We start from the raw sequence: 21,716 nt of genomic DNA, 5'->3' as shown, positions 1-21,716 counted from the left end.
TTGTGGATTGAGGGCTCTAGAGCTCAGGCTCAGTAGTTGTGGCGCATGGGCTTAGCTGCTCCGCAGTATGTGGGATCTTCCTGGGCCAGGGCTTGAACCTGTGTCCCCTGCCTTGGCAGGCGGATTCTTCACCACTGCACCACCAGAGAAGCCCTGAAAGCCTTTCTTCTAAAATCAGGAACAAGACAAGGATGCCCACCTCTTGCCCTTTCATTCAACATAGTATTGCAAGTCCTAGCCACAGCAATCAGACAAGAAAAAGAAATAAAAGGCATCGCATCCAAACTGGAAAGGAAACAAAATTGTCACTATTTTTCAGATGACATACTATATATAGAAAACACTAACACCTCCACCAAAAAACTATTAGCGCTAATAAATGAATTCAGTAAAGTTGCAAGATAGAAGCTTAATATACAGAAATCTGTTGTTTTCTTTACACTAATAATGAACTCTTAGAAAAAGAGAACAAGAAAACAATCCTGTTTAAAAACTGCATCAAAAAGGAAAGAATACCTAGGAATAAACTTAACAAAGGAGGTGAAAGACCTATATTCTGAAAACTATAAAACAATGATAAAGGAAACTGAAGATGATACAGAGAAATGGAAAGATAACCTGTGCTCATGGATTGGAAGAATTAATATTGTTAAAATGTCCATACTGGGACTTCCCTGGTGGCGCAGAAGTTAAGAATCTGCCTGCCAATGCAGGGGACATGGGTTCGAGCCCTGGTCCGGGAAGATCCCACATGCTGTGGAGCAACGAAGCCCATACGCCACAACTACTGAGCCTACACTCTAGAGCCCGCGAGCCACAACTACTGAGCCTGCGTGCCACAACTACTGAAGTCTGTGCGCCTAGAGCTCATGCTTCAGAACAAGAGAAGCCACCGCAGTGAGAAGCCCTCCTCACCGCAATGAAGAGTAGCCCCCACGGGCCGCAACTAGAGAAAGCCTGCACGTAACAACGAAGACCCAATGCAGCCAAAGATAAATAAATAAATAAAAATTTTAAAAAAGTCCATACTACCCAAAGCAATCTACACAGATTTAATACAATCCCTATCAAAATACCCATGACATTTTTCACAGAGCTAGAATAAATAATCATAAAATTTATATGGAACCACAAAAGACCCTGAATTGCCAAAGTAATCTTGAGAAAAAAGAACAAAGCAGCTGGAGGTATCACTCTCTCTGACTTCAGAGTATACTACAAAGCTACAGTAATCAAAACAGTATGGTATTGGCACAAAAACAGACACAATGGATCAATGGAACAGAATAGAGATCCCAGAAATAAACCCACACATTTATGGTCAATTAATCTATGACAAAGGAGGCAAAATATACAAAGAAGAAAAGACAGTCTCTTCAAGCAGTGGTGCAAGGAAAGCTGAACAGCTAAATGTAAAAGAATGAAATATTGTAGCAAAATTTGTTTGGATCTGTCTCCTAAGGCAAAAGAAACAAAAGCAAAAATAATCAAATGGGACCTAAGTAAACTTAAAAGCTTTTGTACAGTAAAGGAAACCACTGACAAAATGAAAAGACATCCTACTGAATGGGAGAAAATATTTGCAAATGATATGACTGGTAAGGGGTTAATATCCAAAATACATAAACAGTTCATACAACTGAATATCAAAAAAAAAAAAACCCATAAAACAAAAACAAAAAACCCCAAAACAAAACCTTAACAAAAAAACAACCTGATTAAAAAATGGGCAAAAGACCTGAACAGACATTTTCCCAAAGACATCGCTAATCATCAGAGAAATGCAAATCAAAATCACAATGAGTTATCACCTCACATCTTTCAGAATGGCCCTCATCAAAGCCTACAAATAACAAATGTTGACAAGGATGTGGAGAAAAGGGAAACCTGGTACACTGTTGGTGGGAATGTAAATTGGTGCAGCCACTATGGAAAACAGTATGGAGGTGCCTCAAAAAACTAAAAATAGAATTACAATATGACCCAGAAATTCCACTCCTGGGTATGTATTTGAAAGAAACAAAAACACTAATTTGAAAGGATACATGCACCCCAATGTTCATAGAAGCATTATTTACAATTGCCAAGATACAGAAGCAGCCTAAGTGTCCATGAACAGATGAATGGATAAAGAAGATAGATACATATATACAATGGTATATTACCCCGCCATAAAAATAATTCTGCCATTTGTAACAATGTGGATGGACCTAGAGGGTATTAAGCTTAGTGAAATAAGTCAGACAGAGACAGACAAATATTCTACGTTATCACTTACATGTGGAATCTAAAAGAATAAAACAAGCAAATGTATATAATGATACAGTAACAGACTCACAGATATAGAGCACAAACTGGTGGTTACCAGTGGGGAGAGCGAAGGGGGAAGGAGCCAGACAGGGGTATGGGATGAAGAGATACAAACTACTATGTATATAATAAATAAGCAAAAAGGATACAGCACAGGGAAATATAGCCATTGTTTTGTAATAGCTTTAAATGGAGTACAATCTATAAAAATATTGAATCACTATGTTGTATACCTGAAACTAATATAATATTGTAAATCAACTATACTTTAATTTAAAAAAAAAGAATCTGGACCAAAAAGAAAAAGAAACAAAGGCAGGCAGACAGACACATACTAGTATTATCAGAGAAGACCTCCCACACCCTCCAGGAGCCACTGGGCCATGTAAACAGCTTTCCTGCCTCCATCTGAGCACTTGGCTGGGACAAAAATTCCTCTCTCCTCCAAGGTCATTCCTGCAGAGCTCAGCTCCACATGGCACTGAGACAAAAACAGGTCCGTTCCATTCCTGCCTGTTCCAACTTCCTTAGTCCATTCTCAACTTGTTCCTCCCAGAGACAGGGGGCCTCACAGTGGCTACCCTAACTGTCCCCCTCAACACACACACACACACACACACGCTGATAACAGAAAACCCTGGCCAGTGTTGTCAAGCCCTCCTCTGGACAGAGTGCTCTGGGGGAGCCATGAGATGACTCGGTGGAGGAAACTCACTGATGGAATCCAGCCCAGGGAGTGGCTACAATTCTCAGCCGTACCAACATGTTGGTCCTTCTCAAATGGGCCCAAGCAAGGGGGAGGGACACCCGTGGGCTCATGGTCTGACTAGAGCCCACTTGGGACCCCCATGAACCATACAGGTATCAAAGTCATCATGATATTAAAATGTAAGAACATTATTTTCCAGAAATGAACACTTAGTGTTATCACAACCCATTTGCACTTTCTAAACAACTGAGTTACAAAAGCATTTTTTGTTTTGTTTTGGTAAATTGTTTGTTTGGAACTGAAAATGTGATTTCCCCACAGAACCAATCTTATACACAGATGCTATGCAGAGTCTCGAGAGTGACCACAAAAGTCCATTTAACAGGATGTACCTGAAGCATGTAGAGCACGCAGTGCTATTTCTGTTTCACTGAGCCGTGCCCCAGATGGAAAGCACACAGACCGTGGTCCAGCTCGGGACTCCCAGCGGGCCTCTCTCCCTGCAGGCAGCAGCCGCCCACAACAGCAAAAGGGAGAGCATCCTCCTCAGCTCAGGGCAGACTCCGGGCTTTTCTGGGTCACTGACATTGTTGAGAATTTAAGCTTCTCCCCCACTTCTCCCATACTGATGCATATATGTTCCATACTGATGAATAACTGCAGAGGGCTCCGAATGCCCTGACCCACTCACAGACCCCTGGCTACGAGGCCAAGGCAACGAAGGGCTGACTGCCAGGCAGTCACTTTCCCGGCGGGGGGTCGTAGAAGAACAACGAGCTGTCCCCACAGGAGTCCAGGCTCAGGTATCCTTCCACCAAGATCCGCATGTCTGGAGTAAACTGGATATCCTAAGGAGGATTCTACTGACTTAACATGACATATATTAAGACTTAAACTTTTTTTTTTTTTGATTCTCACTAAAATAAAAAGAATAAATCACTCTTTGGGGCTTACAGTCAGGAGGCTCTACAACTCTCAAAGGAACCCCCAGGCCTGCCTCCAGGCTGACCGCTCCCTGAACCCTGCCCCGAGGTGACCTCCCCTGACAGGGGCAGAGGGAGCTCACCCTGCATGAAGAGACACGGAGAAAAGGAAGCTCTCCTGCTGATGGAGGGTCTGTCACCCAAGAGTTCGGTCTCCCCTGGAGAGTAGGAAGTGAGCGGCCTGAGTGAGAGCCGCTCAGCCCATCAGAGCACAAGGGAGGATGCCCGGGCAGGCCTCAGGAGACCCGGGCTTCAGGCTCCAAGTGGTCTCCATGGCAGGCGGGAGGGGCAGGAAGGGGATGCTCCCCTGAGCACCCTCTCCTCTACCACGTTATGATTGGTGCTGTCAGGCCAGTGCTAGCAGGCCCCACGGTCAAGGTGGGTGGTGGGACTGGGTGGGAATCGGGGGAAAGAAGACAAACCCACTCATAGAAAACCACTGTTTCTTTCCAAAATGTCCCAGTCAATGAGGCAGGACCCCTGAAGATGAGGGAGTTCACCTTCATACCTTTGCCAGGCTCAGCCCTTTGAGGCCACTGTCCGCTGGGGAAGCAAATAGACTCCACATTGCCTGCCAACTTCTATTGGTGGCGGGCGGGAGATGGCCTCTTAAGACAGAGAATTGGCTCACTGGGAAGAAGAGCTGTGATCGACTCACGATGTCTGCACTGGACACAGGAGGGGTGGCTGGAGGACATGCCAGGAGGCGCCAGATTCTTTGGCTTGTACTCACAGCTCTCTCCTGAACCTCTGGCCCCATCTCCCAGGACTCTGCCAAGGAATAAAAGCGCTCGCTCTCTGCGCTGGCCTTCCACACACTATCTCAGCAGCCCCATGAGACACAGGGCAGGGATCATCAGAAATGACGGCTCTGGGAGATAGTGATAAACTGGGGATCCCAGGGCCACCGTTAAACAAGATGGGATTAGAAGGTGGATCTTCTGGCTGGAGCTGTGACCACATGAGCTGACCTTTTCCCTGAAGTTCTGTCCCCCAGCACCCAGCTCACTTCATCACAGCCCCTGCCCTGATGGATGAGACCTCTCCATGCGGAGTGTCCACCTGGGCTCTGGCCCCTACTTTGAGTCTCCAGTTCACTCCAGCCCCACCAAACTACCTATTTCTCTTCTACTCACAAAAGACATCTTATTCATATCCTCCTATGGCATTTCATTTTGTAGTGCCCTGTGACTATTATATTGCTGTCTCTTGGTATTTAGGGGCGGCCAGGGCACCTTTTCAAATCACAAATCATATCAAATTCCCTTGGTCAAAACTTTCTAATGGGGCTTCCCTGGTGGCACAGTGGTTGAGAATCTTCCTTCCAATGCAGGGGACAAGGGTTCGATCCCTGGCCCGGGAAGATCCCACATGCCGCGGAGCAACTAAGCTTGTGCACCACAACTAACTACTGAGCCTGAACTCTAGAGCCCGTGAGCCACAACTACTGAGCCCGCAAGCTGCAACTGCTGAAGCCCGTGCGCCTAGAGCCCATGCTCCACAATGAGAGAAGCCACTGCAATGAGAAGCCCGTGCACCGCAACGAAGAGTAGCTCCCGCTCGCTGCAACTAGAGAAAGCCTGCACACAGCGACGAAGACCCAATGCAGCCAAAAATAAATAAATAAATAAAATTTTAAAAAAAACAAAAAACTTTCCAATGGTTCCCATCACAAGTGGATCGAAATCCAAACTCCTTCTCACAGCCACAAGTCCCACACTGTCCGACTTTTGTACTCTCCAACCTCAACTCAGGCCATCTCCCTCCTGTCCTCTACTCTGCAGCCTGTGGCCTCTTTCTGCTTTCCTATCTCACCAAGCTCATTTCTACCCCCATGGCTCTTATCGGGCTGTTTGCCTGGAACATGATCTTCCCTCAGGACTCTGAGTGGCTGATCACTTCACATCATGCAGGCTTTAGTTCAAATTTCACTTCTTCAGAGAAATTCCCTGACCACCTGACCACCTAACCCCAAGAAGCCTCAACCCATCACACTCACTTCCAATAGCCTGCTTATTTCTTTTTTTTTTTTTTTTTTAACATCTTTATTGGGGTATAATTACTTTACAATGGTGTGTTAGTTTCTGCTTTATAACAAAGTGAATCAGTTATACATATACATATGTTCCCATATCTCTTCCCTCTTGCGTCTCCCTCCCTCCCACCCTCCCTATCCCACCCCTCCAGGCTGTCACAGAGCACCGAGCCAATATCCCCGTGCCATGCGGCTGCTTCCCTCTAGCTATCTACCTTACTACGTTTGTTAGTGTGTATATGTCCATGACTCTCTCTCGCCCTGTCACAGCTCACCCTTCCCCCTCCCCATAACCTCAAGTCCGTTCTCTAGGAGGTCTGCGTCTTTATTCCTGCCTTACCCCTAGGTTCTTCATGACATTTTTTTTTCTTAAATTCCATATATATGTGTTAGCATACTGTATTTGTCTTTTTCGTTCTGACTTACTTCACTGTGTATGACAGACTCTAGGTCTATCCACCTCATTACAAATAGCTCAATTTCGTTTCTTTTTATGGCTGAGTAATATTCCATTGTATATATGTGCCACATCTTCTTTATCCATTCATCCGATGATGGGCACTTAGGTTGTTTCCATCTCCGGGCTATTGTAAATAGAGCTGCGATGAACATTTTGGTACATGACTCTTTTTGAATTTCGGTTTTCTCAGGGTATATGCCCAGTAGTGGGATTGCTGGGTCATATGGTAGTTCTATTTGTAGTTTTTTAAGGAACCTCCATACTGTTCTCCATAGTGGCTGAACCAATTCACATTCCCACCAGCAGTGCAAGAGGGTTCCCTTTTCTCCACACCCTCTCCAGCATTTATTGTTTCTAGATTTATTGATGATGGCCATTCTGACTGGTGTGAGATGATATCTCATTGTAGTTTTGATTTGCATTTCTCTAATGATTAATGATGTTGAGCATTCTTTCATGTGTTTGTTGGCAGTCTGTATATCTTCTTTGGAGAAATGTCTATTTAGGTCTTCTGCCCATTTTTGGGTTGGGTTGTTTGTTTTTTTTGTTGTTGAGCTGCATGAGCTGCTTGTAAATTTTGGAGATTAATCCTTTGTCAGTTGCTTCATTTGCAAATATTTTCTCCCATTCTGAGGGTTGTCTTTTGGTCTTGTTTATGGTTTCCTTTGCTGTGCAAAAGCTTTGAAGTTTCATTAGGTCCCATTTGTTTATTTTTGTTTTTATTTCCATTACTCTAGGGGGTGGGTCAGAAAGAATCTTGCTGTGATTTATGTCATAGAGTGTTCTGCCTATGTTTTCCTCTAATAGTTTGATAGTTTCTGGCCTTATATTTAGGTCTTTAATCCATTTTGAGCTTATTTTTGTGTATGGTGTTAGGGAGTGTTCTAATTTCATTCTTTTACATGTACCTGTCCAGTTTTCCCAGCACCATTTATTGAAGATAGCCTGCTTATTTCCTTGACTGTACTCAAAACAGCTGGAGTAATGTGCTTACTTGAAACTTCCAATCCCCCAAGTGGATATAAGCTCTCTACAGGCTTGGACGTCCGTCTCACTCACCACTGAGGATGGCATCCCACACACTTTGTGAATGAATGAACCTCATGGCTGTGTTGTTCAGGTTATACCTGTGCACACAAGGTTTAACTGAACTAAATCCTTTTGGGGCAAAAGTCACACCAAAGAGTTGCTAGTTTAACTAAACACCTCTACTTAATAAAACTAGGAGCCAAACCAGTTACTATGTGCATACGCTCCTCTCCACACCACCATTTATATACACGTCCCCCGATCCTTACTAGGTCTGGAAAACATCTTTGGAAATCTCCAACATCTCTGGATGTTGTTCTGAAGTTACCATACATTCCCAAGAGTTCTCTTGATAGCATTATGGTTTTCACTACTAACATCAATTCCCTCTGCTCCCTAGACAAGATACTAAGGCTAAGCAATAAATCTCTGTAAACAGAGTTTGTGACGATGAGACCAGCCAGGCCCCAAGAAGGAGAGAGGCCCTGGCGGAGCAAACGTCTCCCTCGCTGGCACCCGCCTGGCCTGGGGAACTGTGGGTCATGAGCAGTGACTGCCTTGACCCCAGCCTCCGGGCCTGGCCTTCAGGCTGTCCTGGCCGTGTGGGCTGCAGGAGAGCCAGAGGAGGACGGTCAGAAGCCGGAGCAGGACTCCAGCCCACTGCGTTTTACTGTCCTGATTGTGATTTGATGGGCCATTAAGTTTTACTGCCAAACTTCCTTGTTGGGTTTTTATCAGCTTGTAAGTGCACTTACACTGACTTTCATGACCTGGCAAAGAGGCTGCCCGTCAGTTCCTTGACCACACTCTTTTCTGGCTGTGGGAATGTTGGCTTCCCGTCAATCCCAAACCTTCAGATCCCTCTGGATTCCGTTAACTTCAGTTACACCTACGATTTTATTGCAGGCCAGCTATGGAGACTCTCCTGGCTCCTGTAACCAGAATTTTCCAGGAGACCAGATTACTTTGGAAAGCTCCCTAGTACCTGGCTCTCAAGAGGAGCCTGGATTTTCCTACCCACATTCCTGCTGCCCTGCCTGGACCTTGGCTTGGGTGTGCCAGGGAGGTGGGGCTCCTACAGATGCTAACAGAAACAATGATGCTGTAACATTGTGATGGGCCCCCCAGAAACCTCTGGGCTCTTTCGAGGCTTCCTGCTATATATGCACCAAAGCTGACTTGTAGACACTCAGACACTCTGGGGCAGACACACACTGATGAATGCCTCATCTACCACGCAGCCCTCTTCTTGCACGAAGAGAAAGTTGGGATTTTTTTCTTCTTCCTTTACGTTAGTGTAAAATGTAGATAACAAGCTTTAAAATTTTTTCTTCCAGGATTCTACCCTAAGGAAATAATCTGACATGTGGACAAATAATTATGCATGAAAATGCTCTCTGCAGCCTGATTTATAGTGGGGAAATAGAGTAAACTCAAACCTTCAACATTATGGTGCTGGTTAGGTAATTTATGGTGCCATTATATAATGGAATATTATGTGACCACAAAAAGTATGTACAAATAAGCATTTTTAGTAACATAAGAAAATACTTACAAGATAATGTTAAGAAAAATGTAAAGGAAAAAGCAAGGAAAAAAGAACTTAACAAATGAAATGAAATCCCTTCCTCCCACATGGCACAACAAATGAAAAATCCAGATGAATTGGGGCTTCCCTGGTGGCACAGTGGTTGAGAGTCCGCCCGCCGATGCAGGGGACACGGGTTCGTGCCCCGATCTGGGAAGATCCCACATGCCGCGGAGCGGCTGGGCCCGTAAGCCATGGCCGCTGAGCCTGCGTGTCCGGAGCCTGTGCTCCACAACGGGAGAGGCCACAACAGTGAGAGGCCCGTGTACCGCAAAAAAAAAAAAAAAAAAAAAAAAAAAAAAAATCCAGATGAATTAAGCAAAATAAGAAAAACAAAAATATTATCACAAAATGCAGGGCACTATTTTTATATCCTGGATGTCAGGATGGGAAAAGGCAGGCTTGCAGAGGGCTTGGTGATGAGGCTGTGGCCTCTAGAACTTGGGTTTTAATCCTGGCTCTACCTTTTTGGCTATGTGACCTTTTGCAACCTTCTCAACCTCTTGGTGCCTCCCTTTCCTAACCTGTAAAATAGGAATAATCATGATATCCACTTCACAGGATTTGCTGTGAAGATTAAACGAGTTAATATATGGAAAGTGCTTCAAACAATGTCTGATCCACAGCAAGTGCTCAATAAACATTCTAGCTTTTATCTGACTACAAAAATCTAGTGCTCTTTTTTTTTAAAAGTTTTTTTTTTTTGATGTGGACCATTTTTAAAGTCTTTATTGAATTTGTTACAATATTGTTTCTGTTTTATGTTTTTGGTTTTTTGGCCATGAGGCACATGGGATCTTAGCTCCCCGACCAGGGCTCGAACCCGCACACCCCTGAGTTGGAAGGTGAAGTCTCAACCACTGGACCGCCAGGGAAGTCCCGAAAATGTAATGCTTTTGTACACTGAAAGGCAGCATAAAGAAAGTTAAAGTAAGCAACAGACTAACAGAGAACATCTGGAACCCAGAAAATAGATAAAGATTAATATCCATAAGTATGGAGCGCTAGGTCAAGAAGAAAAAGACAACCCAGTAGAAAAATGGGCAAAGGGAATGAACAGGTGGTTCACAGAAGAAACATGGAAGGCTGATTACCACATGAAGAGATGCTCACCACCCCTGGAAGCCAGGGAGCTGTGGACAAGTTGCCCCTTTGCCCTTTTTAGCAGGAATGCAGACAGCTGATAGCATCCACGACTGGCGGGGATGCAGGCTCCGCCATGCACTGCCAGGTGTGGTGAGCCCTTTCTGGAGGGAAGTCGGCAGGTATCTATCAAGGCTCAAGCACACTTACCCCAAGGCGCAGCACCTTCCCTTCTGGGAGGCTAACGTGCCTAAACGTTTAGACACGCTCCCAAATCCATATGTTTACAAATGTTCACTGCATTGTTTGAACAAAGACTGGAAATAGATGTCTATGACGGGGATGGTTTAAAATCTATGGCATATGTAAATTATAAAATACTATTTGTTAGTTTAAAAGATTGAGGTAGATTTATATGCTAACATCTACATTTACACAAAATTATCTTTAAGACCTACTTACTGGTAAGTGAAAAAAATGCAAATCACAGAAAAATGGATAAGAAATGATTCCTGTTGTTTAGGAAGAAGCACAGGAGGAGGAGGATAACCAACTGGCAGCACTGGTCAAACCTGGGAAGGGAGGCCGGGCGCGCGGAGGGGACTCTCACTCTTCACACCATATTCTTATGCATCCCTTGAACCTTGCACTGCCAATAACAGGAATGTTGTTAATATTGTTCTTAAATTATCTGCGTAATTAAAAAATAAAAGTGGTAGCACAAAGGAGTTTTACAGCAAGACGGTTACACAAGTCTCCACGTGTTAGGAAAACAAATCAATTTAACTTTATGGTAATTTAAAAAATAAAAGTTAAAAACGAGGGAATGATAAAAGAAAATGCAACTAGGAAGAATGATGACAAAAAATGGAAAGTGGTTCCTACCTATGGGATTATAAGTAGTTTTTTTCCTTAATCATTTATATTTCTCTGTACCGTCTACATTGTCTACAGAGATCACATATTACTTGGGAATAAGACATAAATGAAGTAAGAAGCAGAAATTCTGGAGTCTGACAGGGACCTGCTGCCGAATCCAGAGAGGCAGCCCAGCCCTGGAAGGCAGGTCAGGCCCTGTGGCCTCCAGCACACTCCTGCTGCTGGGAGTTATGGCAAGGGAAACATCTCATCCCAGGCGGCCCGTTGCCAAGGAAAGGGGCAGAGCTGTGGACGTGCCGCCGTAGCCCTGGGGAAGGGGCAGCAGGGGTGCCCTGGTGCCCCAGCAGCTCCTTCTTAGGCCCCTGTCTGCCCTGTCAGCACCCACATGGGAGAGACAGGCTGCTCCTCAGGGTCCCCCTTCCTGGAAGCCCCACTTTGTCCCTTCTACCTCCCCACGCGAGTGACACTCACTCGGGGGAGGGGGGGTGTCATTACAGCACCATGTCCTTCCGGGCCTAACGCAGGGCTGCAGGTACAGGGAGAGGGAGAAGCAGGTAGACATTACTGCAGCAAAACGGACAGTGACAAGAGAAGACGAGTAACAATGTACAGTGACTCTTCTCGTTCAGAACGCTGCGGAAAGAAACAAAAGTCACCACGGGGCAGTGGCCTGCTGCCTCGCCCTCTTCGGACACCACTTAGTGCTCTGTGGGATCAGGGGGCCAGGCCTGGTGCCGTGGCCTCCCTCACCCACTCAGGGCCCGGCGCCGAGGGCCAGATGGACGGCAGAGGGGCCCGGGCTCTGTCCTCGCACCGCATGGTGCCCACGGCCCTCTAGGAGGCCACTGCTTGCATCACACTGTCCTTCCCAGGAGGCCCAGGATCCTGGACAGTGGGCTCTGGAGGGCACACCTGCCTGCGAATCTTGGCTCTCCCTGCTCCCTCGGTGTGAGCGGGGCCGGGACTGGAGCTCACGTACGTGGAGGGCCCCGCACTGTGCTGGGGGGCTGAGCTTATCTGTTCAATGACAACTCAGGCACCAGGAGTACAGGCTGCAGAAGAATCTGTGTGGGGTTTCTAAGGGACTCCAGCTGGGAGGGGAAGGGAGGAAAGGCTGAGATGGGAATTAAAGTGGCAGGAAAGCTGGAAAAGAGGGCAAAGAAGCAGGGGGCCCATGGAGATGTTTACTAATATGCAACAACCAGCGGCCCAGGTGCCTTTCCTGCCAAGAACCGAGGAGTACGGCTCCTCCGAAGGCAGCCAAACAAGGTTCCAGGCAAGTGGGACCCGGAAAGAAACGAACACTGAGCACGTCTTCTGTACAGAAATAACAGTGCAAAGAGAGACCATGGCTCTTTCTGGGAGTCTGTATCAGGAATAATGTTAATCCTCTTCTCTATATTTTCCTATATTATCCCTTTATGAAACATACATGGGGCTTCCCTGGTGGCGCAGTGGTTGAGAGTCCGCCTGCCGATGCAGGGGACACGGGTTCGTGCCCTGATCCGGGAAGATCCCACATGCCGCGGAGCGGCTGGGCCCGTAAGCCATGGCCGCTGAGCCTGCGCGTCCGGAGCCTGTGCTCCGCAACGGGAGAGGCCACAACAGTGAGAGGCCCGCGTACCGCAAAAAAAACAAAAACATACACACACTCCTTTTTAATTATCAAAAAGGCATCAAGATAAATTCAGCTTTTTAGTTTGAGCTCCACTATTTCAGTCTGTGGGGATCTTTTAAAATCTTAATACCATTGTTCGATATTTTAACTAGCTTCCTTTTTCCAACTCTAATCCTTGCAGATTTGAAAGCTTGCCTTGCTTTTTATAGTTTCAACAAAACTGCTTATAAAAAAACAAGTACCACCCTCCAGACAGAACCAGGCCAGACTCACAGTCACAGAGCACCAAGGGGATGGTCCCCTCATGGTGGCCGCATCCTGCCTGGTTCTCCCTACTGCACTTAGGAAAACAACAATTCATTTTTGATAAAAGAAAGACACACTAATTCATCAACTTAGCAATCCTATCCCAAGAAACAAACCAAGCACATGTGGCAATCCTTAGTAGAATCTATGGTCTTCTATGTTGATAGATCCCAACTTGTCTTCCTAGGTCTCCAAAATGGTCTGTTTCTTAACCACTCCCTATTTGGTCTGGGATCAGCACCTGTAACACTGTAATTTCCGGAATTCACATTTTATTAGCTTGGGAAACATGAGTCAGCACTGCCAGTCTCTGGCCTCCTGACATCTGTCCTTTTCTCTAGGTCCCTCAAACACCACAAAAGTGGTTTTCTGATCAGTGTTTGCTCTCGGGAACACTCTGGCACGAGATGCCCAGCTAGGCAGCTAAGAGGGCCCTGCTGTCAGTTCACCCCTCCTGGGCTCAGATTCCTCTCTAAACCATGTACAGTCCATCCCTTCTAAAGCCCACACTCCCAGATAAAGGAGGAGGACTGTGTAGAGAGATTATTTAACGAAAAGCCACTCCCATCGGATGGGAATTTAAACAGGCAGTTCTTCAGGGAGCTTCACCTCGGGCTTTTGCCCTGATCCCTCTCACTCTGCCAGTCCAACAGAAATACATACACACACACACACACACACACACACACACACAGGCAAAGCCGGGGGGCTGACAGACACCTCATCAGAGAATGCAGGGTCCCTAACAGGCAGACACCCACCAACAGAAGCCTCAGATATTTCCATTTCCTAAATTTGAGTCGGAACCCTCTCAACAAGGGTAGTGTACTCAGTAACAAAGACTAATGGGGAAAACAAAAGCTGCTATCTGGTTTCTAGTTCTCGTTCTCTAATTTAGCTCTCAACAACCTCATTTGTTTGTTTTCTCATTCATTAAGCCCTTACTCTATACCCATAGGTGACTTGGATTGGGGGAGTGATGATCATTCTGGTTCAGAGAGCGAGGAGGGTGCATTATAAGGGGAGGGGGCAGGGAAGAACTCTATAGCCAGGCTCTGGGGTCCAGACCCTGCAAGCATCAGGTACTACAATGGATTGCTTACAACCTAAGAGTACAAGAAAGAACACAGACCAAAATTTTTGTGGGTCTGCAACCAGGGTTCTATAAAGAAAGGGCTTAATAAACAATTATTAAACAATTCCAATCTATCAGGTACATGTTGTTAGGAGTCATCAAAGGGGATACGTATGCTTCACGCTGTGATGCATAAAGCACTGCTCAAACCACTCTGCGCTCTTCCAGGAGCCAGACGGCTCTCAACACAGACTGGAAGCACTGACACACAGGGGGGAAGTTCCCAGGGGGGACTGAAAACAGTGAGCTGGTATCTGCTTCTCCTGCTAGGACAGGGACGCAGGCAGGGTGAGTTCAGCTCTGGATGCAGCGTGACTCCCTGCGCCTCCATCAGCAACGCTGAGACTGGCCGGGAGAGCACACCTCAGCGGGGAGAGCACTGCAGGGCTGCCTGGCGGGCATTCATCAGGTACCTTCAACCACAGGGATGCCCTCACTGAGCCCTTGCAGGGCTGGGCGTGATGTGCTCCTAAGGCCCTCTCTGACATTGCCCCTAATTAGGAGGCCCTTTGAAACTTCATGTTTTGGGGGTTTTTTTTAGGTTTTTTGCGGTCATTTTTCTAGATAGTCAGAAGAAGAAAGGCCCAAAATAATTTTCCTTTGGATTCTCTTAAGAATTTGGCACTTATAAGAAAGGAGGACTTGGGGAAATCCCCAGTAGTGGTCTGTATATGAACAATTCCTGATTGACCAAACCCATGTGATACTACAGGGGAAGCGGAAGACGGGAAGGCCAGGGCTCAGCAGTGCAGGACTCACAGAGCAGTGCCATTTCTCCGTGCAATAGTCTCTTTGTCTGTAAAGTGGGGCTAATCATACTCGCTTTGCAGCACTGTGGGTGAGATAAAAGGAGATGACCCTGCAGGCAGCCACTTGGCCACCGTAAGGCAATACACAATGAATAGCGTAAGGGTCTCTATGACAAAGATGATTAATAAAGTATTCTCTCACTAAAGATGCCTCTGTGGACTGGGCAATTATGACACTGATCCGTGAAGTAGTTCTTTTTGCTTTTTTTTCCTCTTACCCACCATCACTGGGCCCAAGAACTGGCAAGAAGCTATGAGAGAGGAGCACCCCACACACATGCACTCTGTCCCAGGGTGCTGGGGACCCACCTTCTTCACCCATCAGGATGGGCCCACCTTTCCCAGGAGCTGCTCCCTGGAACTCTGTGCCCAGGGGCTGTCATCCCCTTGCTCACCTTTCCAGAAGCAGCCTTCTCCCTTTGAGAAACGAATTACAATCAATTTTCCATTCTCCACGGGAACGGGGAGGACACTGGCCTAGAAAACTCCTGAGCTACAGGGCTTTTCAGCCAATACGGCCAACACATTTTACAGCATTCACATGTTTTCCTTCCTTGATGCACAAAGGCTGCTTCAGGCTGTGACGGACGCCAGCTGAAGCAGAAAGAAGCTGTTCTAGGTGCTGCGGGGTCTGAGGCTCCAGCCCTGGCCTCACTGTGCCCTTGCAAGTACTGGGCAAGATTCGGGCCCTCTTGGGGCCTCAGTTTCCCCACCTGTAAGCTGAGGGATGATTGCCGTCCTAGGTAATATCTAAAGGCTCAGAGCGGCGCCCGCCCTGCAGCGGCCGAGGGAGGGAGGCGGTGGCAGAGAGGAGCAAGGTTCCACTCACATGGGGCGTGGAACAGGACGAGCACAGAGGAGTGTTCCTTCACAAACTGGTCAAAGTCTTCATCGGTCAGGTGATAAACGGAGCCGCCCTCATCTGCCCAGGGAGTCTCGGGGACCTGGGGCTGTGGCGGCTGTGGACTGGAAGACCAAAAACAGGCAGAGCTCAGAGCACGCGCCGGGGCCCGCGCAGCCCTTACCCCCAGCGGCTCGCACGGCCGGCTTCAGGGGCGCACCGCGACCCCCCGGAGGAGTGGAGCAGGACTCCTCGGCCCTGCCCACCTCCACCGTCCCCTCAGAGCCCAGAGGTGCTCAGCTGATAGCCTGTGGCAAACAGTCGCTTCAGCTGCAGCCCTCTGGGCAGATCAAGAAACCTCACTTCCTCCCTAGAACCGGGGGCATTCCTTAGCATCTCAAGCTCTTTCAAACTCTCAGCCAACTGTCAAGAATAAACAGCAACAGCAAAGAGTGACCTTTGGCAAAGTTAACCCTTGTGCTGCGTGGTGCCCACAGGGCGGGGAGCGGGGAGAGGGCGTTAGACGGGAGGGGTGGTGGTGAGGAGGAAAGGCAGAGGCCAGGTGTCTGACAAAGACCAAATACCCGGGAAGGGCTGGGGGCCGGGGAGGCGGGTGCAGGGCGTTCACTGACCAGGGTGGGAGGAGGGTCGTAATGAGGAAGGGTGGGGCCCAGGGGAACAAGGCACCCTAACTATGACAGCATACATCACGAACCCTTCCTAGAGACTGGAGCAAAGTTATCTGGTTCTCCAGAGGCGGAATGCTGGAGCAGAAAGGGCCAGGCTCAGAAGTCAGTCCAAATCCGCGCTCTGCCACCACGAGCTGCAAAACCTCGGGCTGGTGCGTAGCCTCCCTGGAGCCTGCCTCCACCTGGGACAGCCACGTGCTGACATCTGTGTCACCAGCTGTTGTGACGGGGGAGGCTCACAGCCGCCCTCTCTTGCTCCAAAGTTGAGGATGAGGCTGCTAGTGACACAAACTCCCTGATGCTTTATGAATACCTTTGCCAGAGCACCTTAATCGCTACTTTGAGAAAGCGCTTTAGGATGACAGATGTGAAAAGACAACCATTGCTTCCTGCCTCTGAGCGCTTACAGTAGAAAAAAAGTGTAAAGTTCCAGCAGCCAGGGCTGAGAATCATGAGACCAATGTTGCCCACGCAATGCAATCTGCAGCCCTCCCACACAGCTGACACGGTGGAACCTGCCAGCCCCACCCTACGGCAGAGCCTGGGTCTGACGGCACCTTCAGAAGCCCTCTCTGGTGCTTTGGACGAGGCCCCACCGGTGGCTTCAGCCACCCTGGTGTGAAGCAATGGGAAGTGGCAGGGAGAGGGCAAACCACTCTGAGCCCGTGCACATCCAATGTCAGGTAGCGCTGATGGCAAAATGAAGCTTTAGAATGAGTCACCAGCCAGACAACAGTCCCAGACCAACACCAAGAAACCTAGGTTCCAAAACCTGGGCTCAAAACACCAATCCCTGAAAACATCACCAACTCCACTTCAGGGAACCTATCTTTCCAATACACCTGGACACATGCAAAATTACGTACATTCCAAGGTATTCATTGTAGATGATTTGTCATAGCAAAGACTAGAAGAACCCAGTGTCCCTTGGTAGGTAAACTGCAGTCCTTCTGCATGATGGAGGGCTGAGCGTGGTAAAGGAGGACAAAGAAGCTCCCCTACACTCTGATGTGGGTAGACTGCTGGGATATACACAACAGGCCATAATGTGCTAACTTCTGCATAAAGTAGAGAGAGATAAAAAATACTTATTCATGTTTGCGTGTTATCTGCATAAGGACTAATTAAAGTTGTTACCTCTAAGGGGTAGGAGGGAGAATAGGATGGAGAAACCAGATAAAAGGAAAACTTCAATGTATAATTTTTAAGTATCTTTTAAAAAATTATTTTAATTATGTGAAAGGAATCTATTCTAAAATTAAAATAATTTTTAAAAATCCAGCAAGATTATGCACACAGAATGGAGAAGCCATGCCTCAGCAGTACAAGCATATGAAAGTGCCTGAGAAATTTCTAGTTAAACATGGAGGATATACTCCAAAACCACTAAAGTAACAGTACAAGAGTTTAAAAAAAAAAAAGTATGAACCCACAAGAGCAAAAAGAACAGGAAGACAGCAGCAAAGAGAGAAAAAGAGGTCAGTGCAAATTTAGAAGCTAGAAAACCGACTTAGCAAAAAACTTCTGCCTTTCTTAGAGGGTGGAAACTTGAGGTGCTGGGTGCTCAGAGGGGGCAGGGGCCCAAGAACCACCCTAATATGCAAAGGCTCCGAAGGACCAGGAGGACCCCCTTAAAGCAGGGCTGTGGCCTGGGGCTGAATGGGAGGCCCTCAGATCCTGTCCATCTCCCCAGCAGCCAGGTGGGTGCCCCTCTCCCACTCAGTGGACAGCAGGAAGTTTGCTTTCTAGAGAGGCCTGCAGAGCTGGGCACAGCAGTAAGAGGCACTATGAACTATGCTTTTCACTGTCTCTCTCCTTAAAGAATGGGGCTCCCTCTAGATTATCTCTCTACCTCCTATGCCTAACACAAAGCAGATACCAAATAAACTCTTTTTGAATCAACAAGGGAATGAGAGAAGAAAAATTGAAGAACGGGAGGTGTCTAACCAGGAGAAGAGGAGACATGGGGAACACAACAGTTGTCTTCAAACATTTCAGACTGCACTGGGAAGAGAAACGAAGATTTATTTTCTATGGCTCCATAAAGGAGAACCAACACCAAGTGGAAGCTCCAGAGAAAGAAACTTTAGCTCAACAGAACTAAGAATGTTCTATCTACAACAGATAAGAGAGAAAGAGCCGGACTGGGAGTCAGAAGACCTGGCTTTGAGTCCTGTTTCCTCCACCTTCCAGCTCTAGGGGCTTAGGCAACCAGCCTGACTTAAAACATCTACAAGGCAGTATATTTGTAGGCCCTTCTTCATCTGCCTTGCAGGTACATCTAGACAGATAATGGACGTGAATGTACGAAGTACTACCCAAATGTTCCTAGATATCATTCATAACCTCAATAAGAATCATTCAAACATGAGTGGACACCCTCAAAATGAGTCGAGGCCCTGTCCTCTGAGGTGTTGAAGCGGGATGGAGTAACTACATCTGTCCTAGAGGTAACACGACACGGAAAGGGAATTGCCGGGGGCAGATTCACTGACTTTCACATTCCCTTCCAATCCTGCCACTCTGACTTCCGCAGGTTCTCCAGGACTGGGAAGTTCACACAAAGCACGTCCTTGCCTGAGGCAGGTGCACATGCCATTGATAAGAAGATGCAACTCAAAACACGACAAGTCAAGAATGCTTTGTGTTTGTTTTCAGTCCACTTCTGGTTAGTATAAAAATACACAGGCAGAAATGGGTAGCTAGGTCAAAATGGATCGCCACTTCTGCACCCTCTACCTGCCAAGCCCAACTGAATAGCAGGAAATCTGCAGAGAGTGGAATAAGAAACGCAGCTGCCAGAAGCACAAAGGGGCACACTGCCAGGATCATCGCATCTACCCCAGAGCCCTGGGGCAGTCCGACACCAGGGATGCCCTGCCTGGCCCACTCGCCAGTCACATGTCAGACGGCAGGACTTGGCTCTTCTCTCCTGGGCTTCTGAAAGTCACCTAGAGCAGCGGCCCCAACCTTTTTGGCACCAGGGAGCGGTTTTGTGGAAGACAATTTTTCCACGATGGGGGTGGGGTGGGGGTGGGGGATGGCTCAGGCGGTAACGCAAGTGATGGGGAGCCGCAGATGAAGCTTCCTCGCTGGCCCGCCGCTCACCTCCTGCTGTGCGGCCCAGTTCCTAACAGGCCGGGGGTTGGGGACCCTTGATCTAGAGAATTAGCAAGGCTGGATCCACCCTCATCCTTCTACATTTGGTGACCATAAGCCATGAGCAGCCAATGGAGAGGCCCAAGGAAGAAGTGCAGGGCAGCAGGAAAGGTAGGATCACTGCTACCCACCCACCAGGATTTGGTGGAAACCTGGTGAAGACTTAAAACACCTGGCACCAGGAAAACACACACACACACACACACACACACACACACACACACACGCACGCACGCACGCACACAGCTGGGTATGTGTTGGGGGGAATCTAGAAGGAAATTTGCCAAATATCACCACACATTATCCTTGGGTAGTGGAGTAAGGGGGCCACTTTTCCCCTTGTTTAAATATTTACGTTTTTCAATAATGATATAGCTCACTGATAGCCTTAAAATCAGAAAAGACTATTTAAAAAATGAAGCTAGCTGGCAGCACAGTGACATTGCTAGATCTTGCTGAGGCATGAGATGAGGCAGCTCACTGGGGGTCCTCCCTGCCCCCGGCTGTGCTGGGGGAGTGGGCTATGGTCATGCCTTTGGAGGAGCTGCCCCCATGTGTGCACCTCCAGCACAGGGACCACAGGTGGTTGGGCAGCTCCGGAGGTGCTACCCAGGGGGACCCGGATGCTGTCTTCCCTTCCCCGGAGTTACCCCACCAACCTCAGCCGCCTGGAGACTGGAGACCCAGGGTGAACCAAAAGCTGCTAACAAGGCCTCCTGTCCATGGGGGTGAGGAGGGGAAGGCGGAGGTGGGAAGTGGGGAGGGCCAGCCCAGGACAGGGATCAGGAGGCAGCCCTGGGGGTAGGAGTGGGGCCCAGGACAGGGTCTGGTGGAGGAGCTGCGGTGGGCCTGGGTGGGGTGGGGGACGGAGTGGTGGAGTCCACCGGGGAGATAATGCCCCGTCGCAGAAAAGCCACTGACGTGCTCCCCTGGTCCAGGGCTAGCAAGCAATTCTGGACACTTTCTAAAAAAAATAATAAACCTTATCCTTCCAAGAAGATACGAGTGTATTGTGAAGCCAGAAAAGGTTAGAGAAGGGGGAGGAAAGCAGATTTTATGCTCTGGTGACAAATGAGACTGCCATTTGTTGAAACCTTCTCCCAAAGCAGAGCGAGATATGTCTGGCAGGAGGAGAGGACATGCTTATTATCAAGTGTAAAATGAAAACGGGGGTGCGAAGGCCCAGGTTAAGACACAGGATAATGGGGAGCTGCCTTCCTGGGCAGGGGCTGGAAATGAGGTAATAGATGGAGACAGAGATGTGAAAATGCTTCCGAGAAATAAAGGACACCATGCAAACATGGTTCGGCCATGGTGTTTTATCTCCTGGGCCCCCGGGAACCCACGGAACAGAAGATTGAGAGTTTCAACCTTCAGAATCAAACAGTTTGTTGTGGGTTTTGGGGTATTTTTTTTTTTTTTAAGTACAAAATTTATCTTCCTTTCCCATTCTGAAAATACACATTTTCAACCTCACTGCTTTGGATAACTAATCCTTTAACCCCGTGCCCCTGCGGTAACGATGTCAATAAACAGCCACCGTGCTGGCAGCTGGGCAAAGGGCAGAGGCTCCGGCCAGAACGCGGGGGAGCTGCTGCCGGGGGCCGACCCCAGCCCTTCTGCTTGGCAGCTGCAGGAGCCTGGACGAGCTACTCCATCACTCTGCTTAGTTACCTCATTCAGGAAATAAGGGTCATAATAATATCTTCCTTATGGGGCTGTCCTGAGGATTCCATGAGACATAAGGTGCTTAGAGCAGGGTCAGCCACGAAGTGGAGCTCCCAAAATGCTCCAGAATGCTGTTCTTATTCTAAGCACTGTGCACAAATAACCATACACTGGCGGTGACAAGTGCCAGGCCGGTGACAGGCAGAGCCCAGAGCAGGTGAGTGCTCCGGCGTGGGCTTCAGGAGAGCTCCGGCCACGGAGAAGGTGTTGGGGAGACAGACTCCCCATCCAACACACCAGTCAGGGTCCAAGCGTCACGCCAAAGTCACACACCTAGCATGGGGGGCGGGGGACTCCAGGTGCACGGGCGGTTTGGGTTATAAGGATCTAACCACATTATAAACAGGACCACAGG

General features: G+C 47.9%; 1 protein-coding gene across 3 annotated transcripts in view; it reads right to left on the bottom strand.

The window, feature by feature from the left end:
• Positions 1 to 21,716, bottom strand: part of PDIA5 (protein disulfide isomerase family A member 5) — a 93,878-nt gene that overhangs the window by 18,431 nt on the left and 53,731 nt on the right. For all 3 annotated transcript variants that reach the window (XR_009519254.1, XM_060010766.1, XM_060010765.1), the window contains one exon: positions 15,774 to 15,910. Coding sequence is in view for 2 of the 3 variants with exons in the window: in XM_060010766.1 (XP_059866749.1) it covers positions 15,774 to 15,910 (137 nt within the window). In the remaining variant the exon portion in view is untranslated. The remainder of the gene's footprint in view (positions 1 to 15,773; positions 15,911 to 21,716) is intronic.

Source organism: Delphinus delphis, chromosome 4 (assembly GCF_949987515.2).
Source record: "Delphinus delphis chromosome 4, mDelDel1.2, whole genome shotgun sequence".
Taxonomy (NCBI): Eukaryota; Metazoa; Chordata; class Mammalia; order Artiodactyla; family Delphinidae; genus Delphinus; species Delphinus delphis.
The sequence above is the reverse complement of the archived record's forward strand: the minus strand, read 5'-3'. Positions and strand labels throughout refer to the sequence as shown.